This window comes from Podarcis pityusensis (genome assembly GCF_964106645.2).
Source record: "Podarcis pityusensis genome assembly, chromosome: 12".
Lineage (NCBI taxonomy): Eukaryota > Metazoa > Chordata > Lepidosauria > Squamata > Lacertidae > Podarcis > Podarcis pityusensis.
Genome location: NC_138037.1, coordinates 49,539,259 through 49,556,972, shown reverse-complemented (window position 1 = coordinate 49,556,972; position 17,714 = coordinate 49,539,259). Strand labels below are relative to the sequence as shown.

The 17,714-nt window shown below is 43.3% G+C and overlaps 1 protein-coding gene across 9 annotated transcripts in view; it reads left to right on the top strand.

Annotated features, from left to right (window-relative positions):
• Nucleotides 1-17,714, top strand: part of LOC308460014 (uncharacterized protein) — a 34,597-nt gene that overhangs the window by 2,913 nt on the left and 13,970 nt on the right. For 4 of the 9 annotated variants that reach the window (XR_013978384.1, XM_080976037.1, XM_080976038.1 and 1 more), the window contains exons 3-4: nt 6,146-6,217; nt 8,092-8,154. Coding sequence is in view for 5 of the 9 variants with exons in the window: in XM_080976037.1 (XP_080832163.1) it covers nt 6,146-6,217; nt 8,092-8,154 (135 nt within the window). In the remaining 4 variants the exon portion in view is untranslated. Of the gene's footprint in view, nt 1-6,145; nt 6,218-8,091; nt 8,155-8,584; nt 8,727-9,937; nt 10,099-10,677; nt 10,836-17,714 lie in introns of those variants that run through there. The other 5 variants (XR_013978385.1, XR_013978386.1, XM_080976041.1 and 2 more) reach the window with 5 other exon arrangements.

The following is a 17,714-nucleotide window of genomic DNA, read 5'->3' as shown; positions in this document are numbered from 1 at the left end:
AGATAGCCTATCCGAAAAATTAAAGAGCAAACCAAGGAAAGAATTCATTTCAAAATGGGAAGTATTTAAAATATATTTGAAAATCAATAATACTGACTTAGAATCCATAGCGGCGTTTGAATAATTCCAGCGATATCATTCACTAGTTATATGATTTAGCATATTTTGAAGTGATTTGAAGTAATCTGTAAAAATTGAAAGAAAAAAAGGACAGTAAGAAACTTTTCCTTGTCTTTATATTTTCCCGGGCAACCAGCCAGGAGCCACTGACAGCACCCTGACAGGAAAGAGCATTGGACAAGATGGATGCCACAACTGGAAAAAAGACAAACCTTTGCCAGAGGCAAAGGCAAGCTTCTTCAGTGGGATGTGAGAAACCAGCATGATAGGAAATGGTGACAAGGTTTGCTTCATTTGGGCTTCCATAGCTGGGAAGAAAGGAACATGCTCTTGCCCCCCAGACCTCTCCCCCTCCTGCCCTCCCTCTATGCAATAGCTGAAGAGTGGGCTGTAATAGACTTGGGTTCTTAGCTATCTAGCTGCTTTATTTCCAAATTAAAATAAAATGTAGCTCTCTGGAACAATCAGCACGCCATCTCTTTCGGTCAATGAGTCCTTAAGCTGTTATTTTCCCTTTGGTTAAGCAGATCAAAAGCTCCTTTGCTAAGTGGAATTAAGTGATATACAAGCCTGCAATATTCAGTGCTTTTTAAAATTGACAGGATTACTCAGTTCCTTAAATCAGAAGTGGGGGGAAAAATTGATATCAAAGGCTGTGTTTCTGCGGCTGAAAGTGTTCAAGGATCACATGAGGGCGGGTAGTGCTGGCAGTGGGTGAGGCCAAAGCTAGCCCTCCTCCCCTGCTCTCAATTCATATATATTTGTAAAATCTAGCCCCCTCTCTGTGCTTGATAGGCCTTGCTGTACCTGCACATTTTTCATACCTATTTGGTAAACTGCAATAAAAATTTAGCAATTTAGCACCTTGTGTGTCTTTCTGTGGGAGTTCCCTGGGAATTTTGTCCTTCCATGTTGGTTTGTACCCTTGGCCAGCACAGGACATTTAGCAAGTGATAGGTGGCAGAAAACTGCTTTGATTTCCTTATTAGTGGATTAGGTGAGAAATTGTTGGAGAAGGGGAAAGGAAGGTAAGGAGGGAGGGGAAGGAGTCTTCCTCTTTGTTTTCCTCTGCCCCCCTCCCCAATAAATTCTTTGGGGTTGAAATGTAAAAGATACAATGGAAAGAGCAGACATTATTTGTGAGCCTATCTCCACCTGAATAATAAAATAATATTCAAAATATATTGTCTTTACGAGTTTTTAATGCCATTTTAGCATGATTTTATGATGCTTGCATTGGCTTTGTGTGCATAGTTGCATTGCTTTTATTGTTTTGATTTCTTTGTTTATATTTGATTTAAAAAATAAAACCACACGGCTGTGTACCACCCAGATGGCATGGTTAATGGGTGGACTATGAATGTCAAGTAAACAATGTTGTTGTTGATGATGATGATGAAATAAATGCATCTCCCTGTTATTATCAAAGAGATCTCCCCTTCCCATCTTTGAACTTCTCTCTCTCTCTCTCTCTCTCTCTCTCTCTCTCCTTCCAAGTCTGAGAGAAAAGTCAGTAAAGGTCACACATATAAAAATGTGACATTTATAAAATCAGACAAGTTGAAAAGGGATTTGCCATTTAAGCAAAGCCCAATTAGTACTGCCCCCTAGTCTGTGAGAGTTTATGGGCCTCATCGGAGCAGACAGAAAATAACTGAGCTTCCCTTTGACAGAAAACTTAACTGTTATGCGCTCAGAGCTTTTAACAAATGGGGCGCCCACAGCCTAGCGTGCCGTTGCTTCTATATGCAACCTGTGGCCATGTAGCAGTTCCATTGTGCATGCACAACTCCACAGAACTTCCTTTTTCTGCTCTGGAGGCAAAGGAAGTCTTCTGATTTGAATGAGAATTAAACAACACAATACCAAGTACTGTAACCCTACAGTCAAGGTATATTTTGTGTTCACATTCGGAAAGGAAATAAAGAAAAGTTTGTTTTTAAAAAGTATTCTGCCTCATGGATGAAAAGCAAAAATCCCTATTTGCCTCAAGCTGTGTTCAGTATGTTTAAGAGAGGCACTGGAATAACTTTATTTCCATTGACCTTTCTCCAGGCTGTGCACATGGTCAGGTGTGTGTTTTAGTGGTTGAGAGTGCTGGGCCAGGACAGAGGGGAAGCCTAGTTTTAAATCCCCACTCAGCCAAGAGACTTAACAGGTGCATTTGAGCCAGACAGTTGGTTTTTTTTTTAGACTAACCTACCTCACAGGGTTGTTGTAGAGATGAATTTTTTTGGCGGGGGTGGGTGGAGCATGATGTGTGCCATGATGTTTCCTCGTTGGGGGGAAAGTGGGGCGTCAGTGAAGCAAATAAGAAGATGCATCCTTGGAAGTGGAAGAATTTTTTTTCCCCCAGCTGGAAGAAAAGGGTAGCAGTTTTTGGAAACCTGCCTTTTCCCAAACGCAATGTTTTCCCTCCCTCCAGAGAGAACAGACAAAAGGCGGCTTGCGAGCCTTTTTGAAATCAGAGGCAGGGATAAGTCTGTGATTCAGCTCGGTGTTTGGGGAAATGGGGAAAGGTGCATGGCTGACATTGGCAGCTGTCATATTGTTTGGAGATTGCGAAGAAGCGTGGCATATTTTCAGAACTGGCAGTGGCTAAAGCCACAAGCTGCCTGCGAAGAAGAGCTCTGGGGAGCCAGTCTCCGCAGCACACAAGCGCTCCAGACATTACTGCACTTTCTGCTGATTAGCTTGCCCTTGCTTGTTCTCTTACACGAATGCTGTGCCGGCACATTATCCCATTTGACAGTTCAGAGGAAGGCTGGGGGTCTGCGGCTGGGGAAGATTTATGCTTCTGGTAGCATCTAGGAACAGAGCACTTCATTAAATATTTACCAAATTGTCTGCTTCTGCATCTCGGTTTAAAATCCAAGGTGCTGCCTTGACATTGGGATGTTCTCTCGTGGAAGGTTGTTTTTCCTTTTCAGGTGTTCCCCATGGGGTCCTACTCACACTACGGTTTAGCAAGCATAAAATGACTCTTGCAGCTTTCTCCCATGTCTGCAGGTGCACTCAGAACATCTTAGTAGGAAGGTGTCAAACACTGATGGCGGGACAGCTCAGTTGGTAGAGCATGTACCTCATAATCTCAGGGTCATTGGGGCAAAAGATTCCTTCATCGCAGGGGGTAGGACTAGATGGCCCTTGTGGCCCCTTCCAACTCTTCAGATTCTATAATTATTCTTGCCCAGAAGAACTAAGCTGGATGTGATGTGGTGGAGGAGGGTCTGTCCTGATGACATAGAAAGTGAGTGGTGGAGCCTCTTTCTGCTTTTGCACAAAATGGACTGTTTGAGAGAAAGGGTGTAAAGCTAGCTCGTCTCTTCCACTTTCCCCAGCAGTGCTTTATTGTTTCAAGCTATGGCCTCCCTCATTCCCAGTATTAGAAATGGGTTGAGTAAACCTTGTTTGAAGCAATAAAGAATAAAGAAAGGAGATGCAGTCTTTCCTCTTCCCTGCTCATTCTATTACAGCCAAACCCTGGTTCCTGAACGCCTCCGTTTTGGAATGTTTCAGCTCCTGAACACCGAAAACCCGGAAGTGACTGCTCCGGTTTTTGAACAATTTTCGGAAGCCGAACGGTCTTCCGGAACATATTAAGTTTGAAAACCGAGGTTCCACTGCACATGTGAAAACTAGACCCCTGCCCTACATTTTATGGTTTTTAAATGGTGAAGGTGTGTGAATATGTAAGCATGGCTGCCTTGTTGCATTTTGTTTGGCGCAGACTCCACATGAATTAACAACCTTCATATTATACTTAATACCTATGACAGTCATTTGATAAACAAAGAGAATCTTCTTCTTCTTCCAATTAATGTATGGTAGTTGGACTGTTTCTCTGGGTGCCTGACACTGCCCACTGTTGGCAACGCTCTTGTGTCTTCATTTTTCCGCAGTTCGGAGAAGGAATCAGTGGACAGTTGCCCCATCTGCTGAACCACTGAACTGCCTTCTCAGTGAAGTTTTCTCAGTCAGCCCCGGACTGACTCTGCCTACCCAAGTTAGCCATTGGCTCCTCCTAGTTAGGTAGAGGTGTACCTGGACTTCATGTTCCAATGGAGCCTTGCTTGAGCAAAAACATCTTCCTTTTTACTGTTGAGTTCTGTATTCTTAGTTGTCTTTGGTCCACAGACTCCTGGCTAGCTCCTCAAACACGCCTCCTGCTTTGGTCTTTCATCCGGACTGCAAGAATGCTTCTCAGCCCCTGGCTCATGTCAGACTCTTGCCAATGGCTGAGCCATTGAAAGATACCTCCAGCTTATGTATCAAGGGTGGTATTCATCTGCTATCATAATCGTCATGTGCCTCTTCCATGAAAGGTCTGGAGGGTGGCAACATGAGAATGTGCCTTTTCTGTGGTGGCTCCCTGCCTGTGGAATGCTCTCCCCAGAGAGGCTCACTTGGCCCCTTCATTACATATCTTAGGCGCCAAGCAAAAAACATTCTTCTTCTCCCAGGCCTTTGGCTAATTAAACAATCTATGGTCTTTTAAGCTGTGGGAGGGATGGTTATTGTTTGTTACTATGGCATATATTTTTGTGTCTCTATATTGTAAACCCCCCTGTGATCCTTAAGTGAAGAGAAGTATAGAAATAATAATTCAACTAAGTTTTACTTAGAGTAAGGTAAAGGGACCCCTGACCATTAGGTCCAGTCGTGGCCGACTCTGGGTTTGCGGTGCTCATCTCGCTTTACTGGCCGAGGGAGCCGGCGTTTGTCCGCAGACAGCTTCCGGGTCATGTGGCCAACATGACTAAGCCGCTTCTGGCGAACAGACCTATGCAAATCAAGAAAGAGGGTATCATTAGGGCCATTAATTTCAGTGAGTCTTCTTTGAGTAAAACTCAGTTGAATACCACCCCCTGAACTTACACTTGAGCCATGATCTTGCAAAAATGCTCGATAGACTTGCTTTTGACACCTGCCCACTTCACAGTTTGCAACTATTAAAGGTAGAAGGTAGAATATTTTGCGTACCCCCCACATCCGCTCTGACAGTTTCCAGCTGAATGGAAAAAGTCTGTTTTTGCATCATTAATGGACATGTTTGGAAGGAAGAAGAGTCACATGGTCCCATGTTGTCCCTCACTTAAGGCGAGGCAACTTAAGTGTGACAGATTGTTTGATGGGCGATGCACATTGATCACGAGGCGGTGCGCCCTAGCAGCAAAATGACAGCATGTGCAAATTCATTACTGGGAACCTTGCCAAAATGTCATTAGAAATGTTGGTCCAGGAAATTAAAGTTGATATACTGTGATGATGGGTGCAAAAATGAGCCAAAGTGTGGAAAACAAGCATTTAGGTTGCAAGATCTGAAGAGCCCCCAGCCTAGTTATCCTGGAGGGTTATTGATTATTAAGTGTGAAGAATTGACATACCTAAATTGTGTCTGACGGTGGACTGTTTCATCTTATAGATGTGTGCATAGATTTGGCACCTGGGGACCAAAGATAGGCAAACCATTTGCAAGAAGGGCCTCATTTTCTCAGATGTGAAGATATCGCAACACGCACAAACACTAAGAGAAGTTTCACAGCTTAGTTGACGGGAGAGAAAATAGCAGAGCAAAGAAAACCTTCTCAGACCCGGAACTTGAAATCACTTGAAATCATGGGATGAACAGAAGTGTGGAAGGGCTCTTAGTTTATCTCCATATGATCCTGGTTTGCAGCAGTTCAGGTTTTCCGTTATTTTTGCTCTTGCTCCACTTCAGTTTGCTGTGGCTTCAGAAAGCTTCAGGTTGTTTTCATTTCATATCGTATCGTATTAAGGAGAAATAGGAATGCCTGTTCCGGTACAATTGCCTGCAATTACCCCCCTGCCCTTAGGGTTATTGCTTTGAATGCTTGTCTTGGTTAATGGAAGGGGGTGGGAATCTTCAAATTTGAAGACTACGAATAATTATGCTGCCCACAGAAGCCCTTCTGAATAAAATGGATGTGGCAGAATTTGGCTGATTTCATCTAGAACATTAATGTAGTCTCAACTTTTCCTCTTTCTTTCTTTTTTTTTTAAGCAAATCAGGTTAGCAATGTTGACTACACTCCTGCTGCACTTCTTACATCATATAAATCAATTGAATTTACTTGTGAGTAGGCATGCACAGCCTTGCACTGTTATAAATCTTTTTTTATGAATGCTTGTTACTTAGTGTCACCAAAGTCATATTTACACTTTTGGGAATTATTTGACCTCCTGTCCCAGGTTATGAGCAGGGGGCAATGACAGAAGGGGTGTGTGTTTGTGTGTGTGTAAAGTTCAAGTAGAAGCACTGTAGAAGTTCTTCCCCTTCTACAGTGGTACCTCGGGTTAAGTACTTAATTTGTTCTGAAGGTCCATACTTAACCTGAAACTGTTCTTAACCTGAAGCACCACTTTAGCTAATGGGGCCTCCTGCTGCCGCTGTGCCGCCAGAGCATGATTTCTGTTCTCAACCTGAAGCAAAGTTCTTAACCTGAAGCACTATTTCTGGGTTAGCGGAGTCTGTAACCTGAAGCGTATGTAACCTGAAGCGTATGTAACCTGAGGTACCACTGTAGAAGTAAACTAGTGCTTATAATGCTTGATCCATCTGCACAGTAAGGAACTGTTCGGAAATATACAAAGATACACAAAGCAGGAAAGTTAGATGCTTTTCAGACTGATATGAAAGTAGCCTAGCCCTTGTGGAAATAACCACCAAGTACAACAGAGTCTTTCAAAATCATCAACAGGAGAAAGAGGTTTGTGAAAGAGCAATTGATTAACTACTCAAACATTTTTGGAGTCATCTCTTCTCCCTGCTGCCCCAAAGCCCTAATTTATTGATTTTCCATGTTATTCTTGACTTTCTATATTCTCTGTCAGCCATTCCTTGAAACCAGTCATAGCTTCCTTCTATGGTGTGCCTTTCTTTTTAAAAGTTATGTCAGCTTTACTCAACCTGCCCCTCCTCCCATATTTTGGACTACAACTGCCATAGTCAGCATGACCAGTGGTGAGAGATGCTGGGAATTGTAGTCAAAATATCCAGAGGGCACCAGGCTGGGAAGGCTAGGCTATATAATTTCATGTAGAGACAAGCAAGCTTTCTCAACAAAAAAGTGAGAGATTTTTTTAAAAAATTTGCTTTGTAAGGTCCTGTGCCACAATCCACCAGAAAGGTTTTCCGAACAAGCCCCATTGAAATGATTGGTAGTTGTGCGAGAACATGGTGTTATTATTCAGTGGAGACTGCTCTGGATAACTTACCGTTTGCTTCTAAATGTGGAAGAGCCTTGGCCAAGCCACATTGTCTCATATTTGAGGATTTCAATCTTTTCAAATTCCTAGATGAAACAACCTGATACTGGACCAATCTGTTGACTGGAACTCAGCTATCCCCCTGGTTTCGCACATCTCTCAATGTTCTTGGCAGTATAAACATATCAAAGCATGCATTTAAACATTGCTTTTGAGAGAAATATAATACATTTTGAGAGGTGTGGTGTTTTTTTTTATAAAAAAAAATACACCTATTAATGTGGAGAAAGAATGAGCAAAAATATGTGAAGCTGCAAAGGATCACCGAAAGACAGATTTCCCTCAATTAACCTTGTGCTCAGTGTGGGCAGTATTTGATCTGCAACATAGGCATATGTTGCAGGCAATCACAATACAGATTGTAAAGGAACTTGTAAATCGAAAGTATTTTATAAAGGATAAATAGAAGAAGCACCACTTTCACTTTATTCATTGAACGCATTGATGTCATTTGGAAGAATCTGGTTTTTCAAGATTGGTGATGGGTCATTACCAATGGTTGTTCATTGTTCATTGGTTCATTGTTTTTTCCTCTATCCCTCCCACCCTCACCTCAGTCCTCTGCTACTTCATATTAAATTGGTAAATTTATTGGCTCTGGTGAAGGACTGCTGTTCCAGTAACTCTGAATAACAGACTGATTCCCTCCCCTCAACCACCTCTTCTCCCTTCTCCCCCTAGACAAATGTGCCCTGCATTGGGAAGAGGAAGGCTATGGCCAGTGCTCACCATGAAGTTGTTACAGTAAGTGTCACACTTTTCAACACCAACCACAACAAAAGAGGTGCCTGCACTGCGTATCCTTGAGTACCCCCTGAAAAAAAAGAGAACTGGTTATGATGAGCCTATCAGAAGCAATGCTACACTGCAGTCTCTGAAGATGCTTTTGCACTTTGGCTTCTGCATCCAAGCTCCCCAAAACAACTGTGCATGGAGTTAGAGCCAGGAGATTTATACTTCAAGACAAAAGGTGAAACAAAAACTCAGCATCAGCAAACTGTTGTGAGCCAGGCAGCAGCCATACCCCCACAGGGGTCTCTTGAAGAGAAACAGTATTCCATCTAAGCTACTGAAGAGCAAAGGCGAAAGGAAGCAAATAGTTCGTTGAAGTTCTGGTGTCCAACAGGGATTGCGATGTGAGCTGTACGCTGACAAAAGTTGAAAGGCTTTATTTTATTTTAATCATACCAATGGGCGATGTTCAACAGTATCATTTTATTTTATTTTACTACCAGTTCAAGAGATACTATAGTCAACATTTTTAAAAAAATCTTACTAGTTTATTAACTGAAACCATTTTGAAGTCCATCTTCTGGGTATGTGCTGAATATACTCTGAATGGTGAATAATCATTTCTGCACCATGGAGCTCTAAATTCTGTGGAAATGGTACTGCAGGGATCACCAGACCACTTGCCTGTGCATGAGTGCGCACACTTTGTTTTTCAATTAAACTGGGTCCTCCTGAATTTGCACGATTTTACACAGGGTCCTTCCACACCCACCCCACCCTCAAACACCACGAAATTAATGCTTGCTTTAGAAGACCGCACAATTAAAATTGTAAATCTGGTGCTTGCCAGCTCCACAAAAATATTGAGCTAAGACATGGATCATCATGGAACTTCATGATTTTTACACAGAATGACAACAAAACCATCAACAAATCACAGAACGCACCTGATGTTTCGAAGGCATCCCTTGTGAAAATTATGAGGATCCATAAGGATCTGTGCCTCAGATCTACGTTTTTGTATCACATCACCACTGGAAAGTGCCAGATCAATGATTTTTTTACAGTTCAGTCAATGGAGACATATGTTATGTGTATTTTGATTGGGGGCAGGGGGAAACCTGTGAAAAAATACACAATTTCAAGAAGTACCATTTTACTGGAACAATGTGCATGCACTTATCTCTCTTTCTCTTTCTTGCACATCATTCTCCACCACTCCCCTGACACCCACAGCTGCCCTTTGTCCACTGTCTTGTTCTCTCTCCCTGCCCCCCAGTCTCCCAGATCACTCCTTTAAACTTCCAGTCTTCTCAGTTGCTCTATTCAGCTGCTCAGGTGCTTATCAGAGCTTTGAAAAGCATAAAGGGCTGCATACAGAGAAGGCACCATTTTTCCAACCTCCTCATTCAGCTCCCCTTTTCAAGAGAAGGAGAAGAAGAAGGGTTTGGATTTGATATCCCGCTTTATCTCAAAGCAGCTAACATTCTCCTTTCCCTTCCTCCCCCACAACAAACACTCTGTGAAGTGAGTGGGGCTGAGAGACTTTAAAGAAGTGTGACTAGCCCAAGGTCACCCAGCAGCTGCATGTGGAGGAGCAGAGACGCAAATCTGGTTCACCAGATTACGAGTCTACTGCTCTTAACCACCCTCACTACTTCATGACAACGTAGACAGTAAATGAAAAGCTCCAGAGGCTTTTCAGGTGAAGTACTCAAGGACATTACAGCAACCACAGGCACCACCTTGACAATCCCATATGTGATGTTTGCTTGGTTTGGTTTTTCTTTTCTAGTTTTAATGCCTGGCTTTTGCTGAAATAGAACAATTGCGCCATGATAGATATAGCAAGGAAGTTGTCCTGTCTTCTCCTGGATTGGAGTCCCAGTGGAGCCCAACTTGAAGCCAGGATACTCATTGGAGGTGTACCATCTCAAAGAGCAGGGAGAGGACAAGGCATGTCCAGTAGTGTAGTTGAATCTAGTGGTAACATCAAACCCATTCATTCGTTCTAGGTAGCTGCTGTCCTATGCAGGGCAGGGCAAAAGATAGCTTGTTCAGGACCCTGGAGAGCTCCCTAGGGCTAGTGTTGCCTTAGCAGCATGCTGGAGCCTTTTTATAGCTGGCTGGTCATATACTTGGGGGTCCACCCCCTGCAAGGAGCTGTCTGTTCATTTAAAAGGTCTGTTCTGCTCTGCAGCACTGGCTCCTAAGCAAGGAGGTAATGATGGGTGCATTGGAGGGGTATCCTCTGAACCAGAGGGGTGTGACTAGACCACATTTTTTGGCTTGGATGGTTTGAGAGAGGGGAGGGTTGATGACTCCACAGGTGATGCCTCCTCTAAATCTGAGGATGCCTTTGAGCCTGATGGAGGATCATGACCAGAAAACATTCCAGAAGTGAGTAATGGTGACAGTCCAGTGACAATGGCAACAAGGCCTAAGATAGATGAAAAGGGGCAGGGAGCTGTGCAGGACGACCTTGATTACTCCTATTTCTTACTCCAGTGCATTCTTAATTTTCTGTGTTCTCAGCAGGCACATTCCAGCAAACTACCAAAGTACACCGATGCCAGAAACTAAAAGGAAGAGTCATGATTTTTCACCAGAATCTATACTGCATAGCGTAAAAACAGAGGACATTCAGTCGCAAGTGGATTTTAACCCATTTAATTAAATGGGTAAAAACAGAAGCCAGATTCACGTGTCCTTCATTTCCTTGCTATTGTCAGCATGTAGCCTTAACCCAAGCTATCTACAATTTGGATTTGTTTATTTGCCACAGGACTCTCTGGCTTCTATTGGAGCTAGCCATCTTTAACCTTGTCTTTATTTTAAGGTACCCCTGCCCGTACGGGCCAGTCGTGTCCGACTCTAGGGTTGTGCGCCCATCTCACTTAAGAGGCCGGGGGCCAGCGCTGTCCGGAGACACTTCCGGGTCACGTGGCCAGCGTGACAAAGCTGCTCTGGCGAGCCAGCACCAGCGCAGCACACGGAAATGCCATTTACCTTCCCGCCGGAGCGGTACCTATTTATCTACTTGCACTTAAGGGTGCTTTCGAACTGCTAGGTGGGCAGGAGCTGGGACCGAAGACGGGAGCTCACCCCGCCGCGGGGATTCGAACCGCCAACCATGCGATCGGCAAGCCCTAGACACTGAGGTTTTACCCACAGCGCCACCCGCCTCCTAACTGCCATCAGTATCCGTGAGCTATGTAGGTGCAGAAATGGCGAGGCTCTGTTGAACTAGGACTCAAGCAAGGGTAGCCAAGTGGTGCCCTCTGGATGTTGTTGAACTACAACTCCCATCACCCCAACTGTTGGCCAGGCTGACAAGGACTGATGGGACTTGGGAGTCCAACAACATCAGGAGGATACCATGCATTGGTGGACTCCAGTATTTTGTGCTTTGTCAAACGATATAAGGGGCTGGTTGGTTCTTGAGGCATGGTGGCTGGGCACTGATGAGTGGATACCAGGAGAAGTGGTGTTGGAGACTGACTTGGAAGAAGGGAACAGTGAACTAGGGGAACCTATAACAGCCAAGAGATGAGAGTCAGAGGCTGGAGAACCTGCAGGATTGGACGGTGTCAGGCTTGGGGAATTCTCTCCTTCCCCCGTAGCATCGAGGATCAAGGAAGAAACAAGAAAGTTTATATTTATGGCTTTATTCAGTTCCTGTGTTGCAAGACAAAGAATCCATTCCTAACTCCATAGCGACGTTGCTCAATCTGAGCTCCTCCCCTCCTTTCCCCAGCAATTGCCCTTGATTCTATGGGGGGCCTCGGGAATCAGTTGTCATTGAGCCCTTTGCTCTTGAATTCTGATTGAGCGACGAGTATGAGGGGATGGTGGTGCTTCTATGCTTTCTTTCCTTTCCAAGGACGTCTCTGCTGGCAGTTCTCCCCCTTCTTCTCCTAACAGCTCATAACTTGGCAGCTCTGCTTTCTGCTGTAATTCAGTCCTGTTTCTCTCTTCTCCTGAAACTACTGGGGAAGGGGGGGCAATTCCCCCCACCCCCTCCTCCTCTGAGGGAAGCAGAGGAGAGGGAGGGGGCGTTCCCCAGCCCTGACAGAGGGTGAATAATAGGTGGAGGAGAAAGGAGAGAGAGGTCTGGCTGGTGTAGAGTCATGGGTTTCCACCACTCCTCCTCCTGTCCTCTTCTCTCCCGGGACCAGGCAAGGATTGAAGTGGAAGGAGCAGGAGCAGGTCACGCACAGACAAAGTCTTAGACTGCTTGCACGCAGCTTGGCTTGGGAAATTACACAAGCTGAGGTCAGAACTTTGTTGCGGCAACCGCCTCCTCTTGTGCACACCTAGGAGAGTAGCTAAGAGACTTTGGTCTTGTGGACAGGCCTTTCTCTAACTTTTAGGTGTACTTTGGCAATAAAAAATCAATTCCTCACTCTGGACATTCTGTGCCTGACAGTCCAGTGAAAAACCACTGGAGAATTCCTGTAACTCTGGTATCTTCGGCCTGGATAAGAAAGAAACCTTGAAAAAAATGATGTTCCTGAAAGAAGACTACAACTTCCATTAGTAAGCAAGGACAACAGCAGAGCTTAGCTCTAATGGCGATAAACTGTTGTTGTTTGTGCTTGACCTTTATTGCTCTGTGCAGCAACTCTTTATACAATAAGTTCATTTATTACTAGAAGAATGCAAACAGTTAGGATTGGATTTATGATTCGGTCTCTTGATACCATGTGGCTAACTTAGTTAAAACCTTGTACAATGGCAGTATATTGAAATGGGATAATGTGGACATGGTTACAGTAGCAAAGACGTCTTTGCGATTTTCTAATGAATTACTGTAGCATGTGATTTAGAAATCCTGCTAAGAATGTGTTCTTGGCAGCATTTGGTGAAACTTGTTTCAGTTATAAATTACAATTTTTAACAGAAAAAGTTTTGTATTGGGTAGAGGGGGTGATTTCTCATTCCATGAAGAGGTTAGTAGAGGGTGAAAGCGATCCTGAAACCTATGCTTTATAATATTTAATGCAGTCTTAAGGAAAACATTTTCTGAGTAAGAGAATGTGAATATATTTCATTTATTTCCTTTAATAGTAAAAAAAAAATTGACATCTTTATTCCTATGCATTAATTATAGTTGAGGTTATATGTAAGAATATTGTTGGGATTCAATTTCTGTTATCAACTGTTTTCTTAAAACCTTTTTCTATCCCTCTACCCCTAGATTACCCAGATCTTTATGAAATGCTTATTTTGATTGTACATCTGTAAATTAGTGTTTTAAATACAAATAGCTGTTGATAAAGAGAGTAGGTGCAGTCTATATAAATCCCAACACATGAAACTGACAGTACAATAACCTGTATCAAATATTCAGCAATCAAATAATCTCCTCATTAAATGAATATATGGACCTGTGTGGCCTTAAAAATCAAATAACCCTCTGGCCTGAACCCCCCCCCCCAAAAAAAATAAGTCATTAAAAGCAGATTCCCCCAGCCTCAAAATTGTAGTAAATGAATGATATATGTCACTTTTCTAAAGTGGCATTTTTGGTAGGTAGGTCTCTGCTAATTTTTATTTAATTTGGCTTAGTAAAGGCCACTTATAACTGTGCAGTCTTTGTATAATATATTGTCCTATCTTGATCTGTGCTACGCTTAGACAGATGGATCATAGTTCCTCTTGTCTTTGTCATTGTCCAAGTCCACTTCTACCACCACATCTTTCAGATCTCTCTCTCTCTCTCTCTCTCTCTCTTTCAGCGTGGTCCATCAGTTTTCACAAACATCATCTCTTTCTGTCTACCTATTATTCTTCAATATCACATGGCTGTCACTTTGAAGTCCCTCAAGGATAAAAATGCCATAGCTGTCACTACACAGAAAAATGCTGTCGTAATCTTGGTGTAGCGGAATGGCTGAAAACGAGGTGGCCGTGCACCTTGCTTTACAGAAGAGAGTCCTCTATTTTGAAGGCATCTACTATTTGAAGAGCTGCGCTGTCCAAGACTGGTACAAAAATAGCAAGGGCCTTGGAACCTGCCCAACTCCAGTTAGCACCTAGACAGCCAGACTGAGCAGTAGCACAAATCACCTAGTCATTAGATAATAGTTTTGCGTGATCTTAGCAAAAGGCCAAGAAGCGGCACAAATTCTCAAGGAAATTGGCATCGTTATTGGCCGTTCACCACTCCTAGACTGCAAATTGTATATTCTTTCTGTTTTCCCAGGAGTTAAGGCTGACTACCCTTTAAAAACTTTGGTGATTTCCCTTTTAGTTGCAGCCAGACTGGTTGCAACACAGGGATGTTCCTGTTATTAATGTGGACTGTTGGTGTAACCCTCCTCCCCCCAAAACCCCCCACCTTTCTCAGAAAAATTAACCCATCATTTTCAGATTTTGAAGGGAACTGCTAAAGCCAGGGGTCAGCAACCTTTTTCAGCAGGGGGCCATTCCACCGTCCCTCAGACCATGTGGTGGGCCGGACTATATTTTGGAAAAAAATATGAACACATTCCTATGCCCCACAAATAACCCAGAGATGCATTTTAAATAAAAGCACACATTCTACTCATGTAAAAACACCAGGCAGGCCCCACAAATAACCCAGAGATGCATTTTAAATAAAAGGACACATTCTACTCATGTGGGCGGGCCGGATTGAGAAGGCGATTGGGCCGCATCTGGCCCCTGGGCCTTAGGTTGCCTACCCCTGTGCTAAACCAATGGACTTTGCTGCCACTTGGAGGGCTTTTGTGATGCACATGAACAAACACAGAAAGCTACTTATCCCTTTTTAAAATATATATATAAATCTTTATTAGTTTAAAATACAATCATACAGTAAATGTAAGTATAACAAAATTAAGCACAAAAGAGAACAAAAGAGAAAAAAAAGGGATTCGTCACCTCAAAAGGTCAAAAAAAGGTTTAAATATGACAAAAAAGAAAAAAAGACAATTAAAAGAACCACATATTTATACAACATCATGTTATACTTACCTTTACTGTATGATTGTATTTTAAACTAATAAAGATTTATATTTAAAAATAAAAAAGGAAGCTACTTATCCCATTGAAGTATCTTTATTTGGCAATGCCTATGAAATACAACACTGACTGATTGGTCCAAATCTTGCCTCTTTCACCCCAGTCTGTTTAACAAGACAACATTCGTCCTCTTCATTTATTGCCTCCTTCTCTGTGTTGTACTAACCTTGGCTTTTCCAAAAAGCCATTCCGGTGACAGTTTTGTATTGCGTTTCTATTTAAATTATAATTTCCAAATTACCAAAATTCCAAGTTATGCAAATTTTATGCAAATCTGCACCCTTGTCTATCCTCTTCCTTGGTGATGCATTTCTTTTTCTTTTTCTTTTTCTTTTTCTTTTTCTTTTTCGTGATGCCTAAGTGTCCTCTCTAGCTAAGAGTATGGAGTAGTATGAGCCAGAAAATCCCTGCTTTGAAACCTCTCAAATGTGGAAAAAAATCACAAGAAAAAAAATCACTTTGGGACTTTTTAAATTTTTGTTTCTTAATCCTGTGCCTTTTTTGTGTCATGGCTGATTTTGCTAGAAATAGTCTACCCGCCTCTAGTTTTTGTCTGGGTTCTCTCAATTCCATCCAACCTATATTAAGTACTGTACTAATAACTCTGTCCATGTATACTATTATTGTGAGGATTTTTTTTTCTGGGGAAAGGGGTAGACTATATATCTGCATCTCTTCTATTTCCTGGGCCCAACAAGGATCCAACTGCTGGAAAAGCCAGACAGGTTTCTTGGTGGTGGCCCCCTAAGTGTAGGTCATTAAAGTAATGAAGTGGCTCTATGGCAGAGAACAAATGGGAAGGCCCTGCTCCCTCAACTGTCTGGTAGAAAGACAAAAACCAGAGCTGAGGTGTGAGAGCTAGAAGCTAGAGGCTAGAAGCAGGCTGGGCAGCTGAGAGACAGAGCCATGCCTGATTTCTGCTGGAATCCAAGAGTGTGGCTCTGGGAGAAACACAACCTTCATGGGGTGTTGATGCTGTAAACCACCCTATCATAGACTCAGATTGTGTATACAGTGAGGAGGGGGAAGTATTTGATTCCCTGCTAAATTTGCCCGTTTGCCCTCTGATGAAGAAGTGAGCAGTCCATAATTTTAATGGTAGGTTTACTGTAGCCGTGGGAGACAGAATAATAACAGGAAAACACCCAGAAGACAAATGTCAGAGATTGATGTGCATTAATAAGTATTTGATCCCTTTGCAAAAGATGACTTAGTACTTGGTGGCAAAACCCTTCTTGGCAATTACAGAGGTCAGACGTTTCTTGTAGGTGGCCACCAGGTTTGCACACATCTCAGGAGGTATTTTGTCCCACTCCTCTTTGCAGATCTTCTCCAAGTCAGTAAGATTTTGAGGCTGATGTGTAGCTACTCAAACCTTCAGCTCCCTCCACAGATTTTCGATGGGATTAAGGTCTGGAGACTGGCTAAGCCACTCCAGGAGCTTAATGTGCTTCTTCTTGAGCCACTCCTTTGTTGCCTTGGCCATGTGTTTTGGGTCATTGTCATGCTGGAATACCCATCCGCGACCCATTTTCAATGCCCTGGCTGAGGGAAGGAGGTGCTCACCCAAAGTTTGACGATACATGGCCCCGTCCATCGTCCCTTCAATGCAATGGTGTCCTGTTCCCTTAGCAGAAAAACACCCCCAAAGCATAATATGTCCCCCTCCATGTTCAACGGTGGGGATGGTATTCTTGGGGTCGTAGGCAGCATTCCTCCTCCTCTAAACACGGCGAGTTGAATTGATGCCAAAGAGCTCAATTTTGGTCTCATCTGACCACAACACTTTCACCCAGTTCTCCTCTGGATCATTCAGATGTGCATTGGCAAACTGCAGACCGGCCTATACATGTACTGTCTTGAGCAAGGGGACCTTGCGGGCTCTGCAAGATATCAGTCCTCAACAGCATAGTGTGTTACCAACTGTTTTCATGGTGACTATGGTCCCAGCTGCCCTGAGATCATTGACAAGTTCCCCCCGTGTAGTTCTGGGCTGCTTCATCACCGTTCTCCTGATCATTGCAACTCCACAAGATGAGATCTTGCATGGAGCCTCAGACCGAGGGAGGTTGACAGTTATTTTGTGTTTCTTCCATTTGTGAATGATTGCACCAGCTGTTGTCACCTTCTCACCAAGCTGCTTGGCAATAGTCTTGTAGCCCAGTCCAGCTTTGTGCAGGTCTAGAATCTTGTCTCTGACATCCTTGGACAGCTCTTTGGTCTTGGTCATGGTGGCTACTTTGGAATCTGCTGGATTGATTGCTTCTGTCGACAGGTGTCTTTTGTAAAGGTGCTGTAACGAGCTGGGATCACAGGTAAGACCTCTCCCTTACAGCAGGTGCTTCTAATCTCAGCTCGTTACATACAGTGAAGATACCAGGTAGCCTGACATCTGACTGGTTGATCAAATACTTTCCCCCTCATGGGCCCTGAGCCCGGCCTTGGCTAGGGAGGGCGGGGTATAAATAAAAAATATTATTATTATTATTAGTAGTAGTAGTAGTAGTAGTAATAGTGTAAATAAACCATAGATTTACACAGTC